Genomic DNA, 17,473 nt, shown 5'->3' on the forward strand with positions numbered 1-17,473 from the left:
CTGGCCTAAGGTGTCTGTTGGTGTAGAAATGCGCATTTACTGTCAATTTTATTGTTAGTGCTGGGTAGGAGCTGCCTTCCTCAGGCTTAGTGGCGGGCAATTGCTGTCGTCAGCTTTACAAGTTTTACAGGTTCAGTAAACTAACAAATCTTCACCTGTGATTACACACATGAATATATGCGCAACAAGATGTAAAATACATGGGCAAAAACGCTACGATAAGATTGGTTTAATGAAATTAGAGTGTGATTCTAACACTAACACTGGATAATACCTCGAACTCTATCGCGTCTTTAATAAACTCCTCCAACTATCCATGATCCTTGTGCCACTACGCTTTAAATGGTACCTTCCCGCCTTGTTACCCATCGACCGGCATCCGACATAGGCTCCACAAACATGTTCCAGGTGACAGGCACACCCAAGATCGAGATCGTATCCTTCCTCAACAAGGTCCCAAGTACTCTCTTCATAAATCTCGTCCGCAATCAGAGGCGAACTGCTTCTACTACTCATACTGCTAAACCCACAATCATCGGTCGATACAGATGAAGAATCTGAAGAAGATTGTGCATATCTCAAGTGAGAGAGAACAAATTGCCGAGGTATAGAATCCAATGCTTTGATATTGGATCCGTTTGTACATTTTGAAGGGACGAAGCGAGTGGCGGGTTGGAGATCCATAGGCTTTCGAAGTTGATCTCGCTGGTCACAAGAAGAATTCGTACAGAAATTCGCCGTCTTTTGACAACCCACGATCCGCGTCCTCTTGACTTGAGAAACCTTTGAAGGATATGGCAGTGGTGTCAGGATCTCCTCGAGTGAAAGCGGAACAGGCAGTTTGACCCCAAAATGGTATTGTTCGACACCTGAGACAGGGAGCGAGCGCCAATTGGTGAATAGTTCGAAATGACGAATCTTCCAGGCTGCGATCAGCTCATTCAATATATCGAGCGGATTGGACAATAGCGTTTCGGCGTCATTGATAGAACCGACCAGGTACTTCTGCTCCTCACGAGATAGATGAGAGATGAGAGGAGACACGATGATGTTCAAGATGGCTCCAGCTTGCTATGTACAATAATGTTCAAGATTGAATGGACGAGTGAGCATTTAGCCAAATAAATGCTTACCTTGAAATTCCTAAGAGTTTTATCGTGAACGTAGCTGTGACGAGAAGACATGACACGAAGCTCAGGAAGGTAAAGCTGGGCCAGGGTATATGCGTGATCGGTCATCGGTACCTTGACTAGCCTGCGATCTTGTAAAAGAGAATAAAGATTCTGTAGACATGATATGGAGTAAATAAACTAACTACCATTGATCCCGGATGGGAGGAGGCTTAAAATAAATCGAGTTGCATCACACACTCTCTCAGTGATATGCCCAAATCCAGAAAGAAGAGAGTATGCAACAAACTTTGCATTACAGTCGAGTGACACCGGGTGTCGGACACAAGAGGACATCTTTCTGTCGTTCGAAATTTGACTGGAGCGCGGAGGTTGGTGAGGCTGGGGAGGGCCCGAGGGTTTAGAAGATGGCAGGGGGCTTATATACGTCGGATTCTCACGTATTGACGCATGGCAACTGCATGTCGTTTTACAGACATTTCAGTCAAACTATTTCATCAACGTCGACGATCGGGTGGGGAAGATTACTGTGAGCAGCGCCAAATTGGCAATCGAAGTGCCGAGAATGATCGACGTACCCAAACATCATGCGCCGATCATAGGGGCGCCGCTTCGAGACTCATTCAGGGTTAAGTAAATTGTCGAAAAGTAGATAATGTGAAATTTGGTACACGATAACTAAGTACGTGGAGAGCGAAACCACGATGCAATATGATATACATGTTTTCCAATGTGATTCAGAACCGCCGTCTAATCATCATCGCTGCTATCGTCGCTGCTATCCGATTCATCCCCATCAGTATCACTCTCATCCTCACTCTCATCATCCGCCCGTCGCTTCACGGCACCACCACGCATAGCAGCCATCTGACCAGCAAGGGTATCCTCATCAGGGTCGGAAATTTCGTCTTCGGCTCCAGCCTCCTCGCTAGTAAGGGCGGAGACGTCCTCCACAGTAAGCTATATTGACGTGTTAGTTGACATGTGTCATAAGAAGTGACACGACTTACGCTAAGATCCATTGCCAAGTCATCGCCAACAAACGTATCACTGACAAACACCGCACGAAATGCATAAGTGCCAACCTGGGGTGGGGACTGGAACTGCAATTTGTACAAACGGCCCTTGGCATCAACCCCAGATGTAGATCCAGACGCCTCAGGGACATCGCTGAACTTTTGCGGACCGAAGATAATCTTGTCACCGGGTTGGTTGCAAATCATGACCCACCACGAAGGCTTTCGGTTCTATTTTACATTGTTAGCATGAGCATCGGGTCGTAAACAACGGACGACTTGCCTCAGGCCAGTGAGGAGCATGAACAAATTTAGTAAGGTCGGTTGCTTCATCGTCCAAAGGCTCAGTTTCATGCCTGGTAGCCAAGAAAGCGTTCTCCCGTTCGTCAAGGGCCTTGGCTGCCGCCTTTGCCTCCTCAACGCTCAGCTCGGTCTCTTTCTCCTTGCCTTCAGGTTTTATACGGGGTATAACTTGTGCACGGAACAATAGGTTGACAATTGCGTTCGGGGTAACAATGCGTTCACCAATGACCTTGAACTTGGCGTCAATAATATCGAGTTTACCCGAGTTTGCAGCGGCAGCGCGGACACCCGAGGCGACATCCTTGTCACTGAGATTCGAGAGCAGCTCAGAGACCTCGCCCGAACGAACGGCGGCAGTGTCCTCCTTCTTAACATTGGGGTACTGGAGAAGCGCTGTAGAAGGTGACTCAATCAAGGGTGAAGGAAGTATAGCCTGTGCAAGATAGGCGTGAAGATGCATGAGCTGAAGTGAAGAAGCAGCCCAGTTACGAGAGAGCGTCATGGTGAGGAGAGAGGTAAGGAGAGTGGGTGCGCGCAAAATGAGAGTGGCTTGTTCTGTACTAAGCGTAAGTACTGATCCTCATCATACGCAAGTAGGATAAACGAACCTTTGCGTAAAACATCGTTGTTGACCGGGAGGCGTAAAAGGTGAGCATACAACAGGACCAATGCGCGACGTGCCTCTGGAACTTTGGCAGTCTATTATAGTGCTTGTTAAATACATTGCACGTGAGGGAAATGTTTGGTACTTACCTGAGCAACAGTGCTCCACCTTGGGCCCAAAAGGACCTTGATCTCGGTTTCGAGTCCGTTCAAATCGTCCTCAACCGCCGGAGTATGGGCAACCTTCCTGGAGAACGCCTTTTGTTCGGCAGAGAAACCACGGCTTAACAAGCTGACCAAAAAGTCGATAGAGGCATCTTCTGTAACTCCTTTGAAGAATAAAGATGCGGTGTTTCCGTGAACGCCATCTTTGGTAAGACCTCGCGATCCGAACCACCAACGACCCTAAAGATATGTTAGAGAAAGCTAGATTCATCAAGCTGAGGATACGTACGACTACGAGAGGGAGAATGCCCATGAAGATCGCACCATAGAAAGCAAGGACAAACATCGAGTTTTTGCCTTCAACGACCCATTTGGGGATCGCAATCCCGACGCTGAATTCCTGTTTACCATCTGGGTGGCCATACTGCTCCAAATTTTGGCGAACAGTCTCATCGGTCAACCTTGACTAACGTTAGCACATGGCTTTTCCTATGGAGAGAATGAGCATACGATTTGTAGGCCTTGGTAAGCTCGACGAAATGCGCCGCGACAGACTCCATGGTTTGGTTAGCAACAAGCTTGACCTTGTCAGGATGGCTAATCTAACTGTAAGCGTTGAACTGAGATCACAAGTCATTCGAACTCACAATTTAACGGAGAGTTTTTTGTAGTGGCGTTTGATATCCTTCTCGCTGGTACCCTGGATGCGACGCACGTCAGTACCTAATCCAGTAGATCACACGTGCACATACGGCTTTAATACCAAGAATTTCGAAGGGATTGTAAATTTTTGTATCGCTCTTTGTAGTGGCGGCATTGTATGCGACGGCTCCGAAGACAGCCCAGAGAGCAATAGTCACAAGTAGCCTATAACGTGTACTCAGTATGGATGCTCTGATCGACGCTACAGTACATACTTGGGACCAAGCTTTACAGAGGACACTCCGGACTTCTTTAACTTCTCTTCTTTCTTTTTGCATTCTGGACATTTACAAGAAACAGTCTTCTTGGTGGCTACAACCAAAATTGTCTATTAACGGAAACCTGCGGGATAAATTAACAACTTACGACCAGATGACTTGAACGACAGAGTCAATGGTATTAACACAAGCGACAGAAATGTCAGTATAAAGTACGAGGCCAGCCCGCCCTCGTAGTTGTACTGGGCCATGACGAAGGTCGATGGATGATGTGGTTAGAGACAATCCGCCACGTCGCGTCTTGCTGGCACCTATCCTAAGCGCCGATCCTAAGCGCTAATGTCACGTGTACAAATAAAGCGCGCCTTGATCGACACCAGGGAGCCAACCCTGACGATCACTCTACACTCAATATGGCATCCCAAAGCGTGTTTCGAATTGTGGCTGGCGCCAACTCTTACGACTGGGGAAAGATCGGCAAGAACTCCAAGGCGGGCCAATATGCTCGTGCAGACCCCGAGTTTAAGCTTCAAGAGGAGAAACCATACTCTGAGGTGTGTATTCAACGGTCCTCATGTCCATGACATTTATACCCCCAGGCTAGCTCTGGATGGGAACCCATCCGACCCTGCCCTCCAAGCTTCAATCAGGGGAGAAACTCTACGATCATCTACAAGCACACCCCGAACTTCTTGGGGATAAAGTGCGCAAGCAATACGGCGGCGATCTCCCTTTCCTGTTCAAGGTTCTGGCGATCGAAAAGGCCCTTAGCATTCAAGCCCATCCGAACAAAAAACTAGCCGAGAAACTACACAATGAACGACCAGATGTGTACAAGGGCACGTCCAATCCATGACATCACTATCATACCTATAACTCACACCTCACTCACAGATGATAACCACAAAGTACGTGCAAAACGGACCGACTTCATCGCCATACCGGTACTTGACTATGCATACAGCCAGAGATGGCCATCGCAATCACACCCTTTTCCGGATTCTGCAACTTCCGCCCGCTATCCGAAATATCCACTTTTTTGTCCGCCGTTCCCGAGTTCGCCTCGTTGATACCCGAAAAAGCCGCGTCCGCCTTGTCTTCTTCCCCCTCGGATCCGAAATCTACACTCAGAGACGTATTTGGCGCACTGATGTCAGCACCCTCTGACCAAGTCCAATCCGCCCTCGATCAACTTGTCAAACGATACGAATCCGGCGGCGCCACATCCGCCGAATCCCAAGTCGCCGATCTTGCCCAGACTCTGGCTAAACAGTATCCAGGCGACGTGGGCGTATTCTGCGTGTTTTTGCTCAATGTCGTCAAGTTGAACGAGGGCGAGGCCATGTTCTTGCAAGCGGATGAGCCACATGCGTATATTTCAGGTGGTAAGTCTCCCCCGTTTTGAATGGGCTCAGTGACGAAATATACTGATTGGAGCAGATATCATTGAATGCATGGCCACGTCTGGTAAGCTCGTCCCCCCCTGTTTCACTATTATTAAATTACAATTCATTGATTGGATTAGACAATGTCGTACGGGCCGGATTGACGCCCAAATTGAGAGACGTACCCACCCTCGTATCAATGTTGACCTACAATTCGGGCCCAGCCGATGCCCAGCGTATGGAACCAAAACCATTCAAGGGAGAATCAAGGTAAGCTCCGCATATACCCAATATTCCTTACTTAGGTGTTATTACCCAGTGACTCGGACTCTTTCACGACCCTGTACGACCCGCCGATCCCTGAGTTTTCAGTTCTCTTGACGGACATACCGGCGGGAAAGAAAGCCTCTCACCGAGCTTTGGAAGGACCGAGCATCTTTATTGTCACTAGCGGAAGCGGAAATGTCTCAGGCCAAGAGATCAAGTCCGAGGGAGAAGTGTGGTTTGCGGGTGCAGGGCAGAGTCTCGAATTCACAGCGGGAGACCAAGGATTAGTCCTTTATCGCGCTTTCGTCGAGGTCTCATAGACACCTCATAGAGCTATCATCAAGTAATAGAATGCTAACAGATTCATGAATTCTCACATGCAAGGTATAATAAACTAAACACAGCCAAAAAACACAAGCACCAAAAACGTAACACAACAGATAACAGATCGTAAAACGAAGAAATAGATAAACATGCACAATGCAAAGCCCACCCAGGGCGATCGTGAAGTCGTGGATTATTAGGACCGGCCGGAGGGAGGGGGAATGATGGGTTTTGAATGGTGTTTCGAGTACAGTCTTGAGCATTTGATTACAGTATATACGTTTCGCCTATGGTTAGCAGTATCTGCACGCACTGCCTAATCGCTATCGTCGCCCTTTTTCGGTAAATTCTCAAACTTTCCGCTCTGGAAGGCCTCCCTAATCGGATTCTTGGCCATACCCATACGCTCCATCCTATCAAACAGAACGAATAGCTTCTCAGCTTCGCGCTGTTTCTCCTCGTCTGTCATTTCGGAAAGAGAGGGACCAGAGGGGGCTTCGCGTGTACCTAGAAAAGGACGGGATAAGTCGGATGCGAGATAGCAAGTGGGTGGGACTCACCGGTAATAGGGTTGATATCATCACCACCACTCGAAGCAGGGGGAGGAGCCATAATTCCCTTGTTGTACAGGTGCCCAGCTGCGTTGCCGTACCCAATTGCTGCTGAGAGCGCTTGGCCTATGAAATAACGGTGCGAAGGTCAGTAAGATTTGATAACACATAAATAACGAAAAGATTGTGAAATAACAATGAGAAGGTGTACGAAACAAAATGAAAAAGCAAATGAGATGATAAGAATATGTCTCGAGTCGGGTGGAGGTAATAAAAGGATGTGCAATCCATCAACGGGGTTGCGGATCTTCTGCTAATAATTGGATTGCGGATACGAAAATCATGCATCTCCCAGGCACACACACGGAGCGGGGCCCAATCCAGTGCTCCAAAGCGCAAGCTCTCATACCCTTTGCACCCCAAATCACCAGCCACAGACTTTCTTCGAAAGCCCCAACCAAAATAAACTCATACTCGAGCCACACATCAATTCGAAAATAAACTCAAAAAACTTACCGTCTGAACCGCAAAGTACAAACAGCAACTCTCCAATTGCGTCCTTTAGTGTAGGATAGTAGACGGAAGTCATGAGCCTTATACACCTCCCCAGGAAATCATCCTTTTTCTCAAGGGGAGACGAACGATCCCTTAGTGAGTCACGTTAGTAAAGCGCGAAACACGAGAACAAGCCAATATACAGAGAGCAGGACGCATATACTCACATATCAGGCGGCAAAACAACAGCGGCCATTCTCGTCCTCGCACCATCATCACCAGCAGCAAGTCTCGTCACAAGAGCAGCGATCGGCGCTCCCACCTCGTCTAACGACACGCCTTTGGATTTTGCGGCTGCCCTCACGCCCGCATCGTCAGGGTCACAGTTGCCGGGAAGGTGCAAGGCGAGAAGGTTCTGAAGAATGGAAAGTGCGCGAATAGCGGAATCTCCCGTCGGCAGCGGTGGGGACTTTCGGCCAGGCGAAGACCTGCGGTTGAGTAGATTCAATGCACGGGACAGTGGACTTCCATTTCCGCTCCCACTTCCACTTCCGTGTGCTTCTAACGGTGATCCATTCTTGTCCAAACTGGGTCTAGGCGATTGCGTACCACTGGAGCTCGACCGACTGGGTTTAGGAGATTGCGGGAACCAAAGATGGGCAAAAGGAGCGACGGGGACGTTAAGAAGCGCATGGATTGCGTAAGTCAGATTCCCTGTAATAGGGTTAGACGGTGAGGAAGAAAGGGTATGTAAAAGTTTGATAAGTGGGGACGCCGTGCTGTATTGTGTGCCGAATAGAAGGTGTCAAGATTCGAGATATACGATATACAAGAGATATCGATGGGCAAGAGGGCGTCAAAATGTCAGTTGACCATCTCAGTTCAAAGAATGGAAGAAACACACGGTTCGAAAACATCGTCCCAGTACTCTCCTAATACTAGTCCTGGTCCGGATTCATGACCAACTAATCTGGAATACTTGGCAACGGCAGAGAAATGAAGCTTCAAAATGTCTGTAAGGGCATCTTTGGCAAATGGAGCGTCGGATTGGCCTAGACTTTCAATTTGCTACGGGGTATGTTAGTTTAGGTAACAGGGAAGGAAGGTAGGGCGTACTTGGGCCAAGAGGTTGGGCAAACGGTGTTGTCGCACAACGCGAGAGATGAATGACCCATCGGTATGAGCCATAAAGAATAACAGTCGAGATGCCAAAAAGATGAATTCGGGAGATGACGCTTCGTTCTACCATCCGAATATCAGTATATCCTCGTACATCACTAGTAGTAGACTCACAATATAAACCCTCGTGCAAAACTCGTCCCCATCCAAGTCAACGAGCGTTTCCCGACCAGCAGGAACAAGCAAGATAGCATTGGCAATACACCGCATGGCTTGTTTAGAAGCCTCAGCATTGGAGGAAAGGTCTTTGGCAATGTCCAGAAAGTGGCTCAAGTTCTGGTAGGCGTTAGCGCCGGTATAGGAAGAAGCTTGTGAAGCCTACCTTTTCAGAAGCGACGACGCGTGAGCCAGATTCAAGCCTACCAAGAGACTTGATAGCCCCGAGAGCAAGTGCGATATCTATTTGGCGTTAGTTTCATTCTCTAGACATCCAGACGCGATATACCTTTCGACGCAATCCTGCCCTGTCCGTTCCGGGCAGCAACTACATCATCAATAATGAGCTGGATGAGTATTGCTCTGTCCTGGTCGTTGAATGCCCCTATAGATGCATTGGTGATATTGGCGAGAACAGTAGGCGAGGCAGAGGCACGATAGTCGGTGAGGAGGGACATGGTGGGCGTGTAAGGAGCGTGGTAGGGTGGTGGTAAGAGAGAGATTACTAGGCTGCTTCCGGCCCGATCACTGGCCGACGTTTCAGATGCATCAATCGCAAATTTGCTCTTGTTGCTATCCTCATTCTATCACCCGCGGCTGGAATGTAGAGCCCATGACGTCGGGAAATTAATAAATCGACATTGGTATACCAAATCGACGATTATAGATAGGGACTATTGATTTTCTAGGGGCCAGGGTTAAGCCGCGGCATCTTCCCTCTTCCATGCTAAGCGCCGTGGCGACAACTTGTACCCTCCGACCATGCAAGACGAACTACGAGAATCACACTTTGAGGCCGTAGTCATAGGAACTGGACTCACACAGTCTATCGTAGCCGCGTATGTCATCTCACCTCTTCTCCCACCCAGTACCTAACAATATATACATAGCGCACTAGCCGCCGCGAGTAAACCTATTATCCACGTCGACGAATCCGAAGCATACGGTGGCCCCCATGCTTCACTGACCCTCTCTGAACTCGCATCTTTCAATCCCACCTTTCATCCTTCGCTCGTGTCTCGCCAATACTCACTTTCGCTTACGCCGCATCTCATACCTGCCACTGGTCCCTTTATTGCTGCACTCGTAAACTCTGGCGTTTCCCGATACGGAAGCTTTGTCTTGCCCAAACGCGTTGTAATCCAAACCAAAGACGGATTCAAAAACGTCCCAGCGAATAAACAAGATGTGTTCAAAGACAAGACGATCAGTCTAGTCCAAAAACGACGACTAATCAAGTTTCTAATGTTCGCGACTGGAGAATTTGAGCAATCCCCCGAACTCGAAGGTGTTCACCCTCTTTTGCCTTCCCTGTTTCCCTAGAAGGTCTATAACTAATCCGAGTCTAGGCAAGAGACGACCCCTCTACTCGAATTTGTCCGAGACGTCTTTGGGATTGATAAAGAACTGGCCGAGGCACTCGGTTACGCGGTCGCGTTTTGTGTGGATTCAAAAGGCACGTTTCATCCGTATCTAGGCAAAATTTCCACCCCCCCCCTTTTGTTTTGAAGTCCTGGCCCCCTCTACCCCTTGAATCTTCTCAATTTCGGGTTTCTACCTTTTTAGTTTTTCTCGTATCCACAGCCCGGACTCTTCCGCTCCACAACCCGCCCCACCTAATAAACTCTAAACACCTTCTCCACACTTTACCCCTTGATTCATTTCATTTTCTTTCACATCGCAGCCCGCGTCGTTGAATAATTAAATAATGTATAATATTCCGACAGACCAAACACTTCCCGCCCTTGTTCGTACCCGAACTTACCTCCGCTCGGTGGGACGATACGGCCCTTCTCCATTTTTAATCGGCCACTATGGCGGTGCTGGAGAGCTCGCACAGGGGTTTTGTAGGACTTGCGCTGTGCAGGGTGGGACGTACGTTTTGGGACGCAAAGTCCTCGAGGTCACACGCCATGACGGACCTAAGTTGGATGCAGACAAGGGAAAAGAAGGTGAAGATAAGAAGAAGAAGCACAAGACGAAGCGACACATCGATCGTGGACCAGCTCGAGCGGTAAAACTTTCACTTCCTACCATCCTCCGTCGACTTTGAGACATACGGACAGAGGGAGTCGACGTGTCTTCTACCGAAGTTCAGACCGAAGCTGGGCTCCAAACTCAGACCGAAGCCAGCGAACCTAACGCTCAGAACGAACAAGGTGGAAACAAGGCCGAGATTCACCCGCCTACACCTACCGGCCCATACTTTCGAATCCGGCTCGAAGGGTTCGCGGCACCGTTCACGGCAAACACAATTATCGGGTCCGACGGATGGCTCGCTCACATCTTGGACGAATCCAACCACCCGGGGACGACGCCACATGAACCCAAATTCGGCAATACGATCCGCGCGATACTTGTTATCGACGCCCCTGCCACGTTCGCTTCTGCTTCTGAGCAGTCTGTTTCGTCTGATCAGCCGGCAGGAGAAGATAGGCTCGATGAAAGTATTATCATCTTGCCGTCTGAAGAAGGGGCAGTGAGTGTGCTTGTTAATGGGGCTTCGACTATGAGTTGTCCAGATGGCAAATGTACGTGTGGGGTTCCATTATTTTACTACCAGAACGATCTAACTCAAGGTGCTGGGAACATAGGTATATTGTACTTTACGGCTCAGTCGGCTCAAGACCCCAAAGAATACTTTGCCAAGTACATATCGGCCGTACTAGACGCATGTTCCCCTCGACCCGAAGTGTGGGGGGAAGTGTATTGGAGAGAAAGAGGTCGATCAAGTCGTTGTTAGACATGCGGACCCATCTCGAGAGTTACCTTCAAGACAAGGGCAACCATCCTCGTACTCGACAACCCATTTGACTGAAGGTCCTGATGCAGCTGCGCGGGAAGCGGAACAGGTGTTCTGGGACGCATTGGGAGATCAACCAGGAGAAGACGGCAAGGGGAAAGACGGAGTAGAATTTTTCGCGCGAATAGAAAGAGAGGAAGACTTGTTTGACGATTGAATATATATATGTACAAATGTAATGAATCAAGCAACAATACGTGCACATGCATTACGCAGTTTCGCAACACATACCTGCAAGCAAGAGTGTCAGTATGCGAGTCGAAACCGACGACAGCGAGAATAGACGGGTCAGTGTAACTATGAGAAAAAGGTCACTACGGAGAACACCCAACGCCCACCCATATGGACACACAGACCCAAAACGAGCCTGAGCATCCGAGCCAACGTCGAGCTGAACCTTTTGGTTCCCCCGCTCCGGTAATACATGCGTAGGACATCACACCCGGGAGCAATCAGGCAAAAAGAGACTCACCGATTACATGCGACCTGATGACAAACAGGCCAGCACGGATAGACAAAAGATCAAAGCGTGTGTTCTCAGGATTGCAGAAGTAAAAGTCAACATCGTAAGTCAGACTGTTGAGCTTGAATGTGATAGGTTAATCATCATTGAACACACGACTCTGTCTCGTATCCATCCGCACGGCGACTCGCAATCCAGAATATACACTGGATCAAGTCACCACTAAGCGCGCAAGGAGCAAAGACGAGAAAGAAGAAAGAAGAAAGAAAAAAAAACTGGCTGTGGAAGATCACTCATTTCGAGATTATATATTTGCTATTAGCTTAGGGCCGGTCCAAATCCAAAATTTTGGAGGAGGATAGCGTAATCGAATAAATAAGCGCCAAATCCGCAATTTGGTGCTGATCATTTTCTTGTCCCCACCACACCCACCTCATTCTCCTTTCCTTGTATTCGAGACGAAATGGGCAAATCCAAGGCTGCTGCTCAAGCTCAAGCTACTACAAAGGCGAAGCCTGCTGCGGCTGCTCCTGTAAAGGAGAAGAGCAAGGTGAGTCTAACACTTAACAGCTGCAGTTGGATGTAATATTCACTTTCTTGCAGAAGGACAAGAAAGCTGCCGCTCCTCCTCCTCCCAAGCCTGCCGAGTCGAGCGATTCGTCCTCTGAAGACTCCTCTAGCGAGGATGAGGCACCCAAGCCCGCAGCCAAGGCAAATGGCACCGCTGTAAGTCGATTCATTTACATGTAATGTACTATACTCATATATTAATTATAGAAGGCGGCCCCAGTCAAGGCGGCTACCAAGGCTGCTACCAAGGCCGCTGAGTCTAGCTCTTCCGAGTCTGATTCGGACTCTGAATCCGACGATGAGCCCTCTAAAGCTGCGGCCGTCAAGCCAAACGGCAAGGCCGCTGCCAAAGCCGGCAGCAGCGACTCGAGCGATTCCGAGTCTGAATCGGACTCTGAGCCTGCGAAACCCGCTGCTGTGAACGGCAAGTCTGCCCCTGCAAACAAGGACGATAGCTCAGCAGCGAATCGAGCGATTCTGACGATTCCGACTCGGATGACAAGCCGGCCAAGGCAAAGGCCGCTGCTGCTAAGCCTGCGGCCAATGGCAAACCTGCTGCTGCCGCTGCAAAGGAAGATAATCGAGCGACTCGTCTGATTCCGATTCTTCCGATGAGGAAGACGCAAAGGCGAAGCCCGCTGTTAAGGCTTCACCTGTCAAGACCGCTGCTGTGAGTAATAATCTATTTGATTTTAATTTGTTTATTCATCAATTGCATTAGGCCAAGGCTAAGGATTCGGACTCGAGCAGCGACTCATCCGACTCGTCTGAGGATGAAGATGGTGATGTTGCCATGAAGGATGCTCCCGCAGCTGGTGCCAATGGTATATATATCTCTTCGCACATTCATTCCGCTTAGCTAACCCATACTGGTAGGCAAACGCAAAGCCGAAGAGCCCGCCCAAACACCCGCCAAGAAGGCCAAAACCGACACTGAAGCAGGAGAATCCAACACCGTCTTTGTTGGCCGTCTCTCCTGGAACGTCGACAACGACTGGCTTGCTCAGGAATTCCAGGGCTGTGGTACTGTCGTTGCAGCTCGCGTCCAAATGGACCGTAACTCGGGCAAATCCCGCGGTTTCGCATACGTCGAGTTCTCGTCGCCTGCAGAGGCTCAGAAAGCCGTAGAAGAGATGAACGGCAAGCAAATCGACGGCCGTGAGGTCAACGTCGACATCTCCCAGCCTCGTCAGCCCAACCCCGAAAAGCGGGCCCAAGTGTTCGGCGACTCGGAGTCTCAACCAAGCACCACGCTGTTTGTCGGAAACTTGTCCTGGAACACCACCGAAGACGGGCTCTGGACCGCGTTTGGCGAGTTTGGCGATGTCACCCACGTCCGACTTCCTACCGACCAAGAGAGCGGCAAGCCCAAGGGCTTTGGGTATGTCGAATTCGGGGACCAAGAGGGTGCTACCAAGGCATACGAAGCTATGAAGGGCAAGGACCTCGACGGACGAACCTTGAGGTTGGACTACTCTCAGCCCCGAGGAGCAGGTGGAGCAGGCGGCGCACGCGGTGGCCGCGGTGGAGGACGTGGCGGAGGACGTGGCGGGTTCGGAGGCGATCGTGGATTTGGAGGCGATCGTGGTGGACGAGGTGGTGGAAGAGGCGGCGGGCGTGGTCGCGGTGGAGGACGAGGTGGTCCCCGTGGTGGAGCTCGTACCGGTGGTGCTGTCGAGTTCAGGGGTAACAAAACCACTTTCTAATTCTCTTGATTAGGGGTTGTAAAAAGGACAGGGCTTATCGTATTCGGATAGCCCTACTGTGAATCTGCTACTCGCATATTGTCATGTATATATCCTCTTTTTTTTCTTGTTTTGATTTGAATTTGGTGAATAATTTTCTTAAAAAAATAAATTGCGTGAGCATGTGAATTAGGCGTTACCTAAAGAGGAAGGAAGATCGACGGCAGTGCCACCAATTGTATGCGTTGTTTTGACCCTGGGCTCACATGACGCTATACACGCAGAGAGGCCAGCCCCTATGCCGTGTCGGATGGACTTCTTTGCGCACAATCCCCCCCTATTCTTCTTGATTTCAACGTTCACTTCCTCCCTTGAGTCGGACGACCAACCCATAACAGACAGCGGTAGTAATTTAGGCTACAGCAATGGTGTACAACGCCGTATTTATGACCTACCTCCTTCTCTCCAATTTCGAGCTCATCGGCGAGAAGGAAAGGTGGGCCGTAGAGCTAGTTGTGGACTTGTCCGTATCCTACGTGAGTAATCATGCTTTCAAAATATCATTCTTTTTGCCAATGAGGGAGCTAGGATTTGGACCTGGGTAGGATTGACATGTCTCGCGATGTGTTTGGTAAAGTCCGCATACTGCTACCTCAACTCTGTCTGCTGGCCGCACGGTATGGGTACGAACATACCGGGACGGAGGTCGAGTTCAATGTAAGCCTCATCTGAATTCTGGTATTCGGGATTAATGACGAACTCGGGAATTTAACTACAGGCCGCCCATTCCCTCTTGTTGGCGATTGTAAGACCTCTAGTCGACCATTTATGCGTAAGAAAATTCCGAAAATCCCCCTTTGAATAACGAAACTCATGCGCTAGGAACGGACCACCCCAAAGCCGTACGAGCACCGAGAAATAAAGACTACTCTCTCGGACGCACACGACCTTCTCGACATCCCGCTTCCCCAGCTCTGCGCACTAGTCCACCAATGGTACTCGAACAACTTTGAACTCGTCTTGCAGACCGCTCCGCTACCGAGGAGCAACCAACCGCCAGCTTCCGAAGAGAACAAGACCAAGACCAAAATTGTGAGAATCCGGGGGCGGGATCCAAAGGCGAAACGATATGGATGGACGCCTACTCGGACTTGCGAAGACCCGAGTTTCGGATCCGAAAAGTGCAAGGTAAGTTCGATGCCAAGTTTAAAACCGAGAGAACGTCCCAGGCTCTTTCAATTGAGTACCAACATGCACATATCTCGGGAAGAACTCGCGAGGAGAGAATGGCCGCTTTCGCCTGTCACGATATGCTCGGTGTCCAGCGATAGCCATGATGGGCCCACGACTCCTTGTTCGCAGTGGGACGATTCGTTTGGATCCAACGCCGATTCGAGGGACGTGCCTAGAAGTTTGTTTGGACAGACATTGAAGAAAGGGTTCAAGGCCATGTTTTTCTAGTTGATCTCCGGCTTGATTTGGACATTTTTAATCTTGCGCGCTTTGTGAATTGGTTTTTTGTTGTTGTTTTTGCTTTGTAGTTGCTTTGTTCAAGTTGTCATTCGTTTTGAACATTGGGTTATCGTAATGTCATTTTTAATGTTTTGTTCGAACCCTTGTCAAGGGCTGTCACTGAGTCTGAGTGTACAGTATAGTATACATAAAAGGCGAGACGAGCGTCCGGTGGTTGTATAGGTAAGAATACAAGAGAGTGTTGGTGAAATGAATTATCCCACAAAGGATGAAAAGTTCATGGTCCGAATCTGTAAAGAGAATACACTAAACGAAAACACATCAGGTGAACCAGTTCACAAAGAAACAGGATACTCGTGATCGGCCTCAAAATAGTCAAAACGTGGACTCAAGATGTCGTTATTCGGCGTGGCCACATAACTTGAATCAGAGCCTGAAGATTCAGAATCACTTCGAGTGCGGCCTGTTGGTGATTTGGCTAGCTCTAAAGCTTCAATGATGTCGGCGATCCTGGACTCTTGTGAATGTACAGAAACAGTTCGAGCTGTCCGTTCGGAAGAAAACGTAGTCGATGATCTATTCGGACGAGTTGGGATGTATACTCGCGTTGGCGTATTGCTTGGGGGAATGACTATTCTGGCAGTGGGTCGGGCGACTGGTTTTACGACGTACTCCCAGGATCCAATGTGGTGCCCCAAAAAAGCAGAGAGCCCATGCGGGTGGTTCCGGGTCCATTTGGATACAACCCTTCTTACATTCTTCAGATCAGAATGGAGAAACTGACGGGCTGCATCTATGGTAGAGTGCAATTCGGAACGCTCATAGGACTAGGTCATGAAGTCAACGACAGGTCAACCGTGCGTCAGAGATAACATACGGATCGATGGGCCAGTAGGGGTCTGACTATCGTCGTGAGCATAGCAGACAGGTTCTTTGGAAACCTGTATGAGCATCTGTATCGATGAATGGACATTCTATTGACTCACAATCATATAGTATGGTTTCGGAACGTTGTACACTGGGTTATGTTGTGCTGCAAGTTCTATCAACCGGGGGAGCAACTTTCGGCAAAGGCCTCTAGCTCGGGAGAAACAAAGGTAATCCCAGTAAAGCTTTCTGTTAAAGAGAGTCCTGGTCAACTGAAGGGCCGTTGATTTAAAACATTTGACCTACAAAGTTTGGAATCAGTTCAAGCACAACTCCCACCGAATCGCACTCGTCCCTGTCGATCTGCGAAAAATAAGATAAAAGATGGCAAGCAACGTTCTGTGCGTGGTATGTCATGTTGTAGTGTAAAGAGTCGAATTATCGAAATTAATGAAAGAATTACAAGCAGAGCGCACCAGGCGGGGAAGAAATGACTTCGGAGGATGACGCATGGGGCGATTTATATTCCCATGGTCGATTGTTAATTTTGCCACTTTTCATTTTGTTCACAATTGAGACGAATCTGGAAATTGTAGGACCGTCGGCACAAAGGAGCGGAGTGAGTCGTTGTCCAGTCGGCCCACTTCAGGGTTGCCTCGGTCCAGGACCTGATCGACAATCGTCAGCGCTCGATCACGGTATTTGCAAATTGTATCTGTCAGCCACTGTTAAGTGTCGGCTCCAGCTTGCAAGACCATGCTCCAGCGACACTGCGTTGGCCCTCGTTTTGGTGTCGGTGCACAGGTTCACGAAATAGCAAATACACTACGATGGAGAGAATTCGATTAAATCCTACTTTATCGAGCATAGCTCTTCCCGTGGGCGTTCCTTGGATTGATTCTTATTCCGTATACAATGGGCTCTATGTACTATTTTTGGGCAGCTTTCAATTCGAATATGTGGAAGAATCAACATATGCACGCCAAAAGATCGGATTATATCGACGTAGCTCCACTGCCCCGTGGATCTACTCTATCACATGTTTTGACAAGAGTTAGTCAACTGCTGTCTAAGAGCTCGTTCGCGTATTCATTTGAACTGGGCAGAACCCAAGTGGA

General features: G+C 49.0%; 10 protein-coding genes across 10 annotated transcripts; 6 read left to right on the plus strand and 4 right to left on the minus strand.

Annotated features, from left to right (window-relative positions):
- Positions 1 to 282: 282 nt before the first annotated feature.
- RhiXN_03736 (translocation protein Sec63) lies at positions 283 to 1,238 on the minus strand (the record flags this gene model as incomplete). The annotated part of the gene is made up of 2 exons (XM_043323553.1): positions 283 to 1,071; positions 1,134 to 1,238. 2 exons carry the CDS (start codon positions 1,236 to 1,238, stop codon positions 283 to 285), a joined length of 894 nt encoding a protein of 297 aa, XP_043175972.1.
- Positions 1,239 to 1,880: 642 nt separating this feature from the next.
- On the minus strand, positions 1,881 to 4,388 carry RhiXN_03737 (DnaJ domain protein; the record flags this gene model as incomplete). Its single annotated transcript, XM_043323554.1, has 11 exons — positions 1,881 to 2,090; positions 2,141 to 2,377; positions 2,454 to 3,004; positions 3,058 to 3,148; positions 3,203 to 3,457; positions 3,507 to 3,678; positions 3,728 to 3,814; positions 3,865 to 3,917; positions 3,970 to 4,084; positions 4,135 to 4,231; positions 4,286 to 4,388. 11 exons carry the CDS (start codon positions 4,386 to 4,388, stop codon positions 1,881 to 1,883), a joined length of 1,971 nt encoding a protein of 656 aa, XP_043175973.1.
- A 162-nt stretch (positions 4,389 to 4,550) lies between these two features.
- Positions 4,551 to 4,993, plus strand: RhiXN_03738 (mannose-6-phosphate isomerase; the record flags this gene model as incomplete). Its single annotated transcript, XM_043323555.1, has 2 exons — positions 4,551 to 4,691; positions 4,742 to 4,993. 2 exons carry the CDS (start codon positions 4,551 to 4,553, stop codon positions 4,991 to 4,993), a joined length of 393 nt encoding a protein of 130 aa, XP_043175974.1.
- A 114-nt stretch (positions 4,994 to 5,107) lies between these two features.
- On the plus strand, positions 5,108 to 6,109 carry RhiXN_03739 (mannose-6-phosphate isomerase; the record flags this gene model as incomplete). Its single annotated transcript, XM_043323556.1, has 4 exons — positions 5,108 to 5,522; positions 5,578 to 5,604; positions 5,663 to 5,792; positions 5,842 to 6,109. 4 exons carry the CDS (start codon positions 5,108 to 5,110, stop codon positions 6,107 to 6,109), a joined length of 840 nt encoding a protein of 279 aa, XP_043175975.1.
- A 320-nt stretch (positions 6,110 to 6,429) lies between these two features.
- On the minus strand, positions 6,430 to 8,952 carry RhiXN_03740 (Guanine nucleotide exchange factor synembryn protein; the record flags this gene model as incomplete). Its single annotated transcript, XM_043323557.1, has 9 exons — positions 6,430 to 6,620; positions 6,674 to 6,790; positions 7,181 to 7,311; positions 7,387 to 7,938; positions 8,064 to 8,227; positions 8,276 to 8,401; positions 8,453 to 8,614; positions 8,661 to 8,737; positions 8,784 to 8,952. The coding sequence occupies 9 exons, from the start codon at positions 8,950 to 8,952 to the stop codon at positions 6,430 to 6,432; spliced, it is 1,689 nt and encodes a 562-aa protein (XP_043175976.1).
- A 304-nt stretch (positions 8,953 to 9,256) lies between these two features.
- On the plus strand, positions 9,257 to 9,817 carry RhiXN_03741 (Rab proteins geranylgeranyltransferase component A; the record flags this gene model as incomplete). Its single annotated transcript, XM_043323558.1, has 2 exons — positions 9,257 to 9,333; positions 9,385 to 9,817. The coding sequence occupies 2 exons, from the start codon at positions 9,257 to 9,259 to the stop codon at positions 9,815 to 9,817; spliced, it is 510 nt and encodes a 169-aa protein (XP_043175977.1).
- Positions 9,818 to 10,202: 385 nt separating this feature from the next.
- On the plus strand, positions 10,203 to 11,454 carry RhiXN_03742 (Rab proteins geranylgeranyltransferase component A; the record flags this gene model as incomplete). The annotated part of the gene is made up of 4 exons (XM_043323559.1): positions 10,203 to 10,508; positions 10,563 to 11,025; positions 11,089 to 11,188; positions 11,238 to 11,454. The coding sequence occupies 4 exons, from the start codon at positions 10,203 to 10,205 to the stop codon at positions 11,452 to 11,454; spliced, it is 1,086 nt and encodes a 361-aa protein (XP_043175978.1).
- Positions 11,455 to 12,223: 769 nt separating this feature from the next.
- RhiXN_03743 (RNA recognition motif protein) lies at positions 12,224 to 14,036 on the plus strand (the record flags this gene model as incomplete). Its single annotated transcript, XM_043323560.1, has 6 exons — positions 12,224 to 12,310; positions 12,364 to 12,486; positions 12,538 to 12,921; positions 12,977 to 13,000; positions 13,052 to 13,154; positions 13,207 to 14,036. 6 exons carry the CDS (start codon positions 12,224 to 12,226, stop codon positions 14,034 to 14,036), a joined length of 1,551 nt encoding a protein of 516 aa, XP_043175979.1.
- Positions 14,037 to 14,440: 404 nt separating this feature from the next.
- RhiXN_03744 (RNA recognition motif domain-containing protein) lies at positions 14,441 to 15,476 on the plus strand (the record flags this gene model as incomplete). The annotated part of the gene is made up of 4 exons (XM_043323561.1): positions 14,441 to 14,551; positions 14,604 to 14,732; positions 14,794 to 14,847; positions 14,898 to 15,476. The coding sequence occupies 4 exons, from the start codon at positions 14,441 to 14,443 to the stop codon at positions 15,474 to 15,476; spliced, it is 873 nt and encodes a 290-aa protein (XP_043175980.1).
- A 347-nt stretch (positions 15,477 to 15,823) lies between these two features.
- On the minus strand, positions 15,824 to 16,772 carry RhiXN_03745 (uncharacterized protein; the record flags this gene model as incomplete). The annotated part of the gene is made up of 4 exons (XM_043323562.1): positions 15,824 to 16,315; positions 16,366 to 16,419; positions 16,475 to 16,657; positions 16,695 to 16,772. The coding sequence occupies 4 exons, from the start codon at positions 16,770 to 16,772 to the stop codon at positions 15,824 to 15,826; spliced, it is 807 nt and encodes a 268-aa protein (XP_043175981.1).
- Positions 16,773 to 17,473: the final 701 nt, after the last annotated feature.

Source organism: Rhizoctonia solani, chromosome 1 (assembly GCF_016906535.1).
Source record: "Rhizoctonia solani chromosome 1, complete sequence".
In the NCBI taxonomy this organism is placed as follows: domain Eukaryota; kingdom Fungi; phylum Basidiomycota; class Agaricomycetes; order Cantharellales; family Ceratobasidiaceae; genus Rhizoctonia; species Rhizoctonia solani.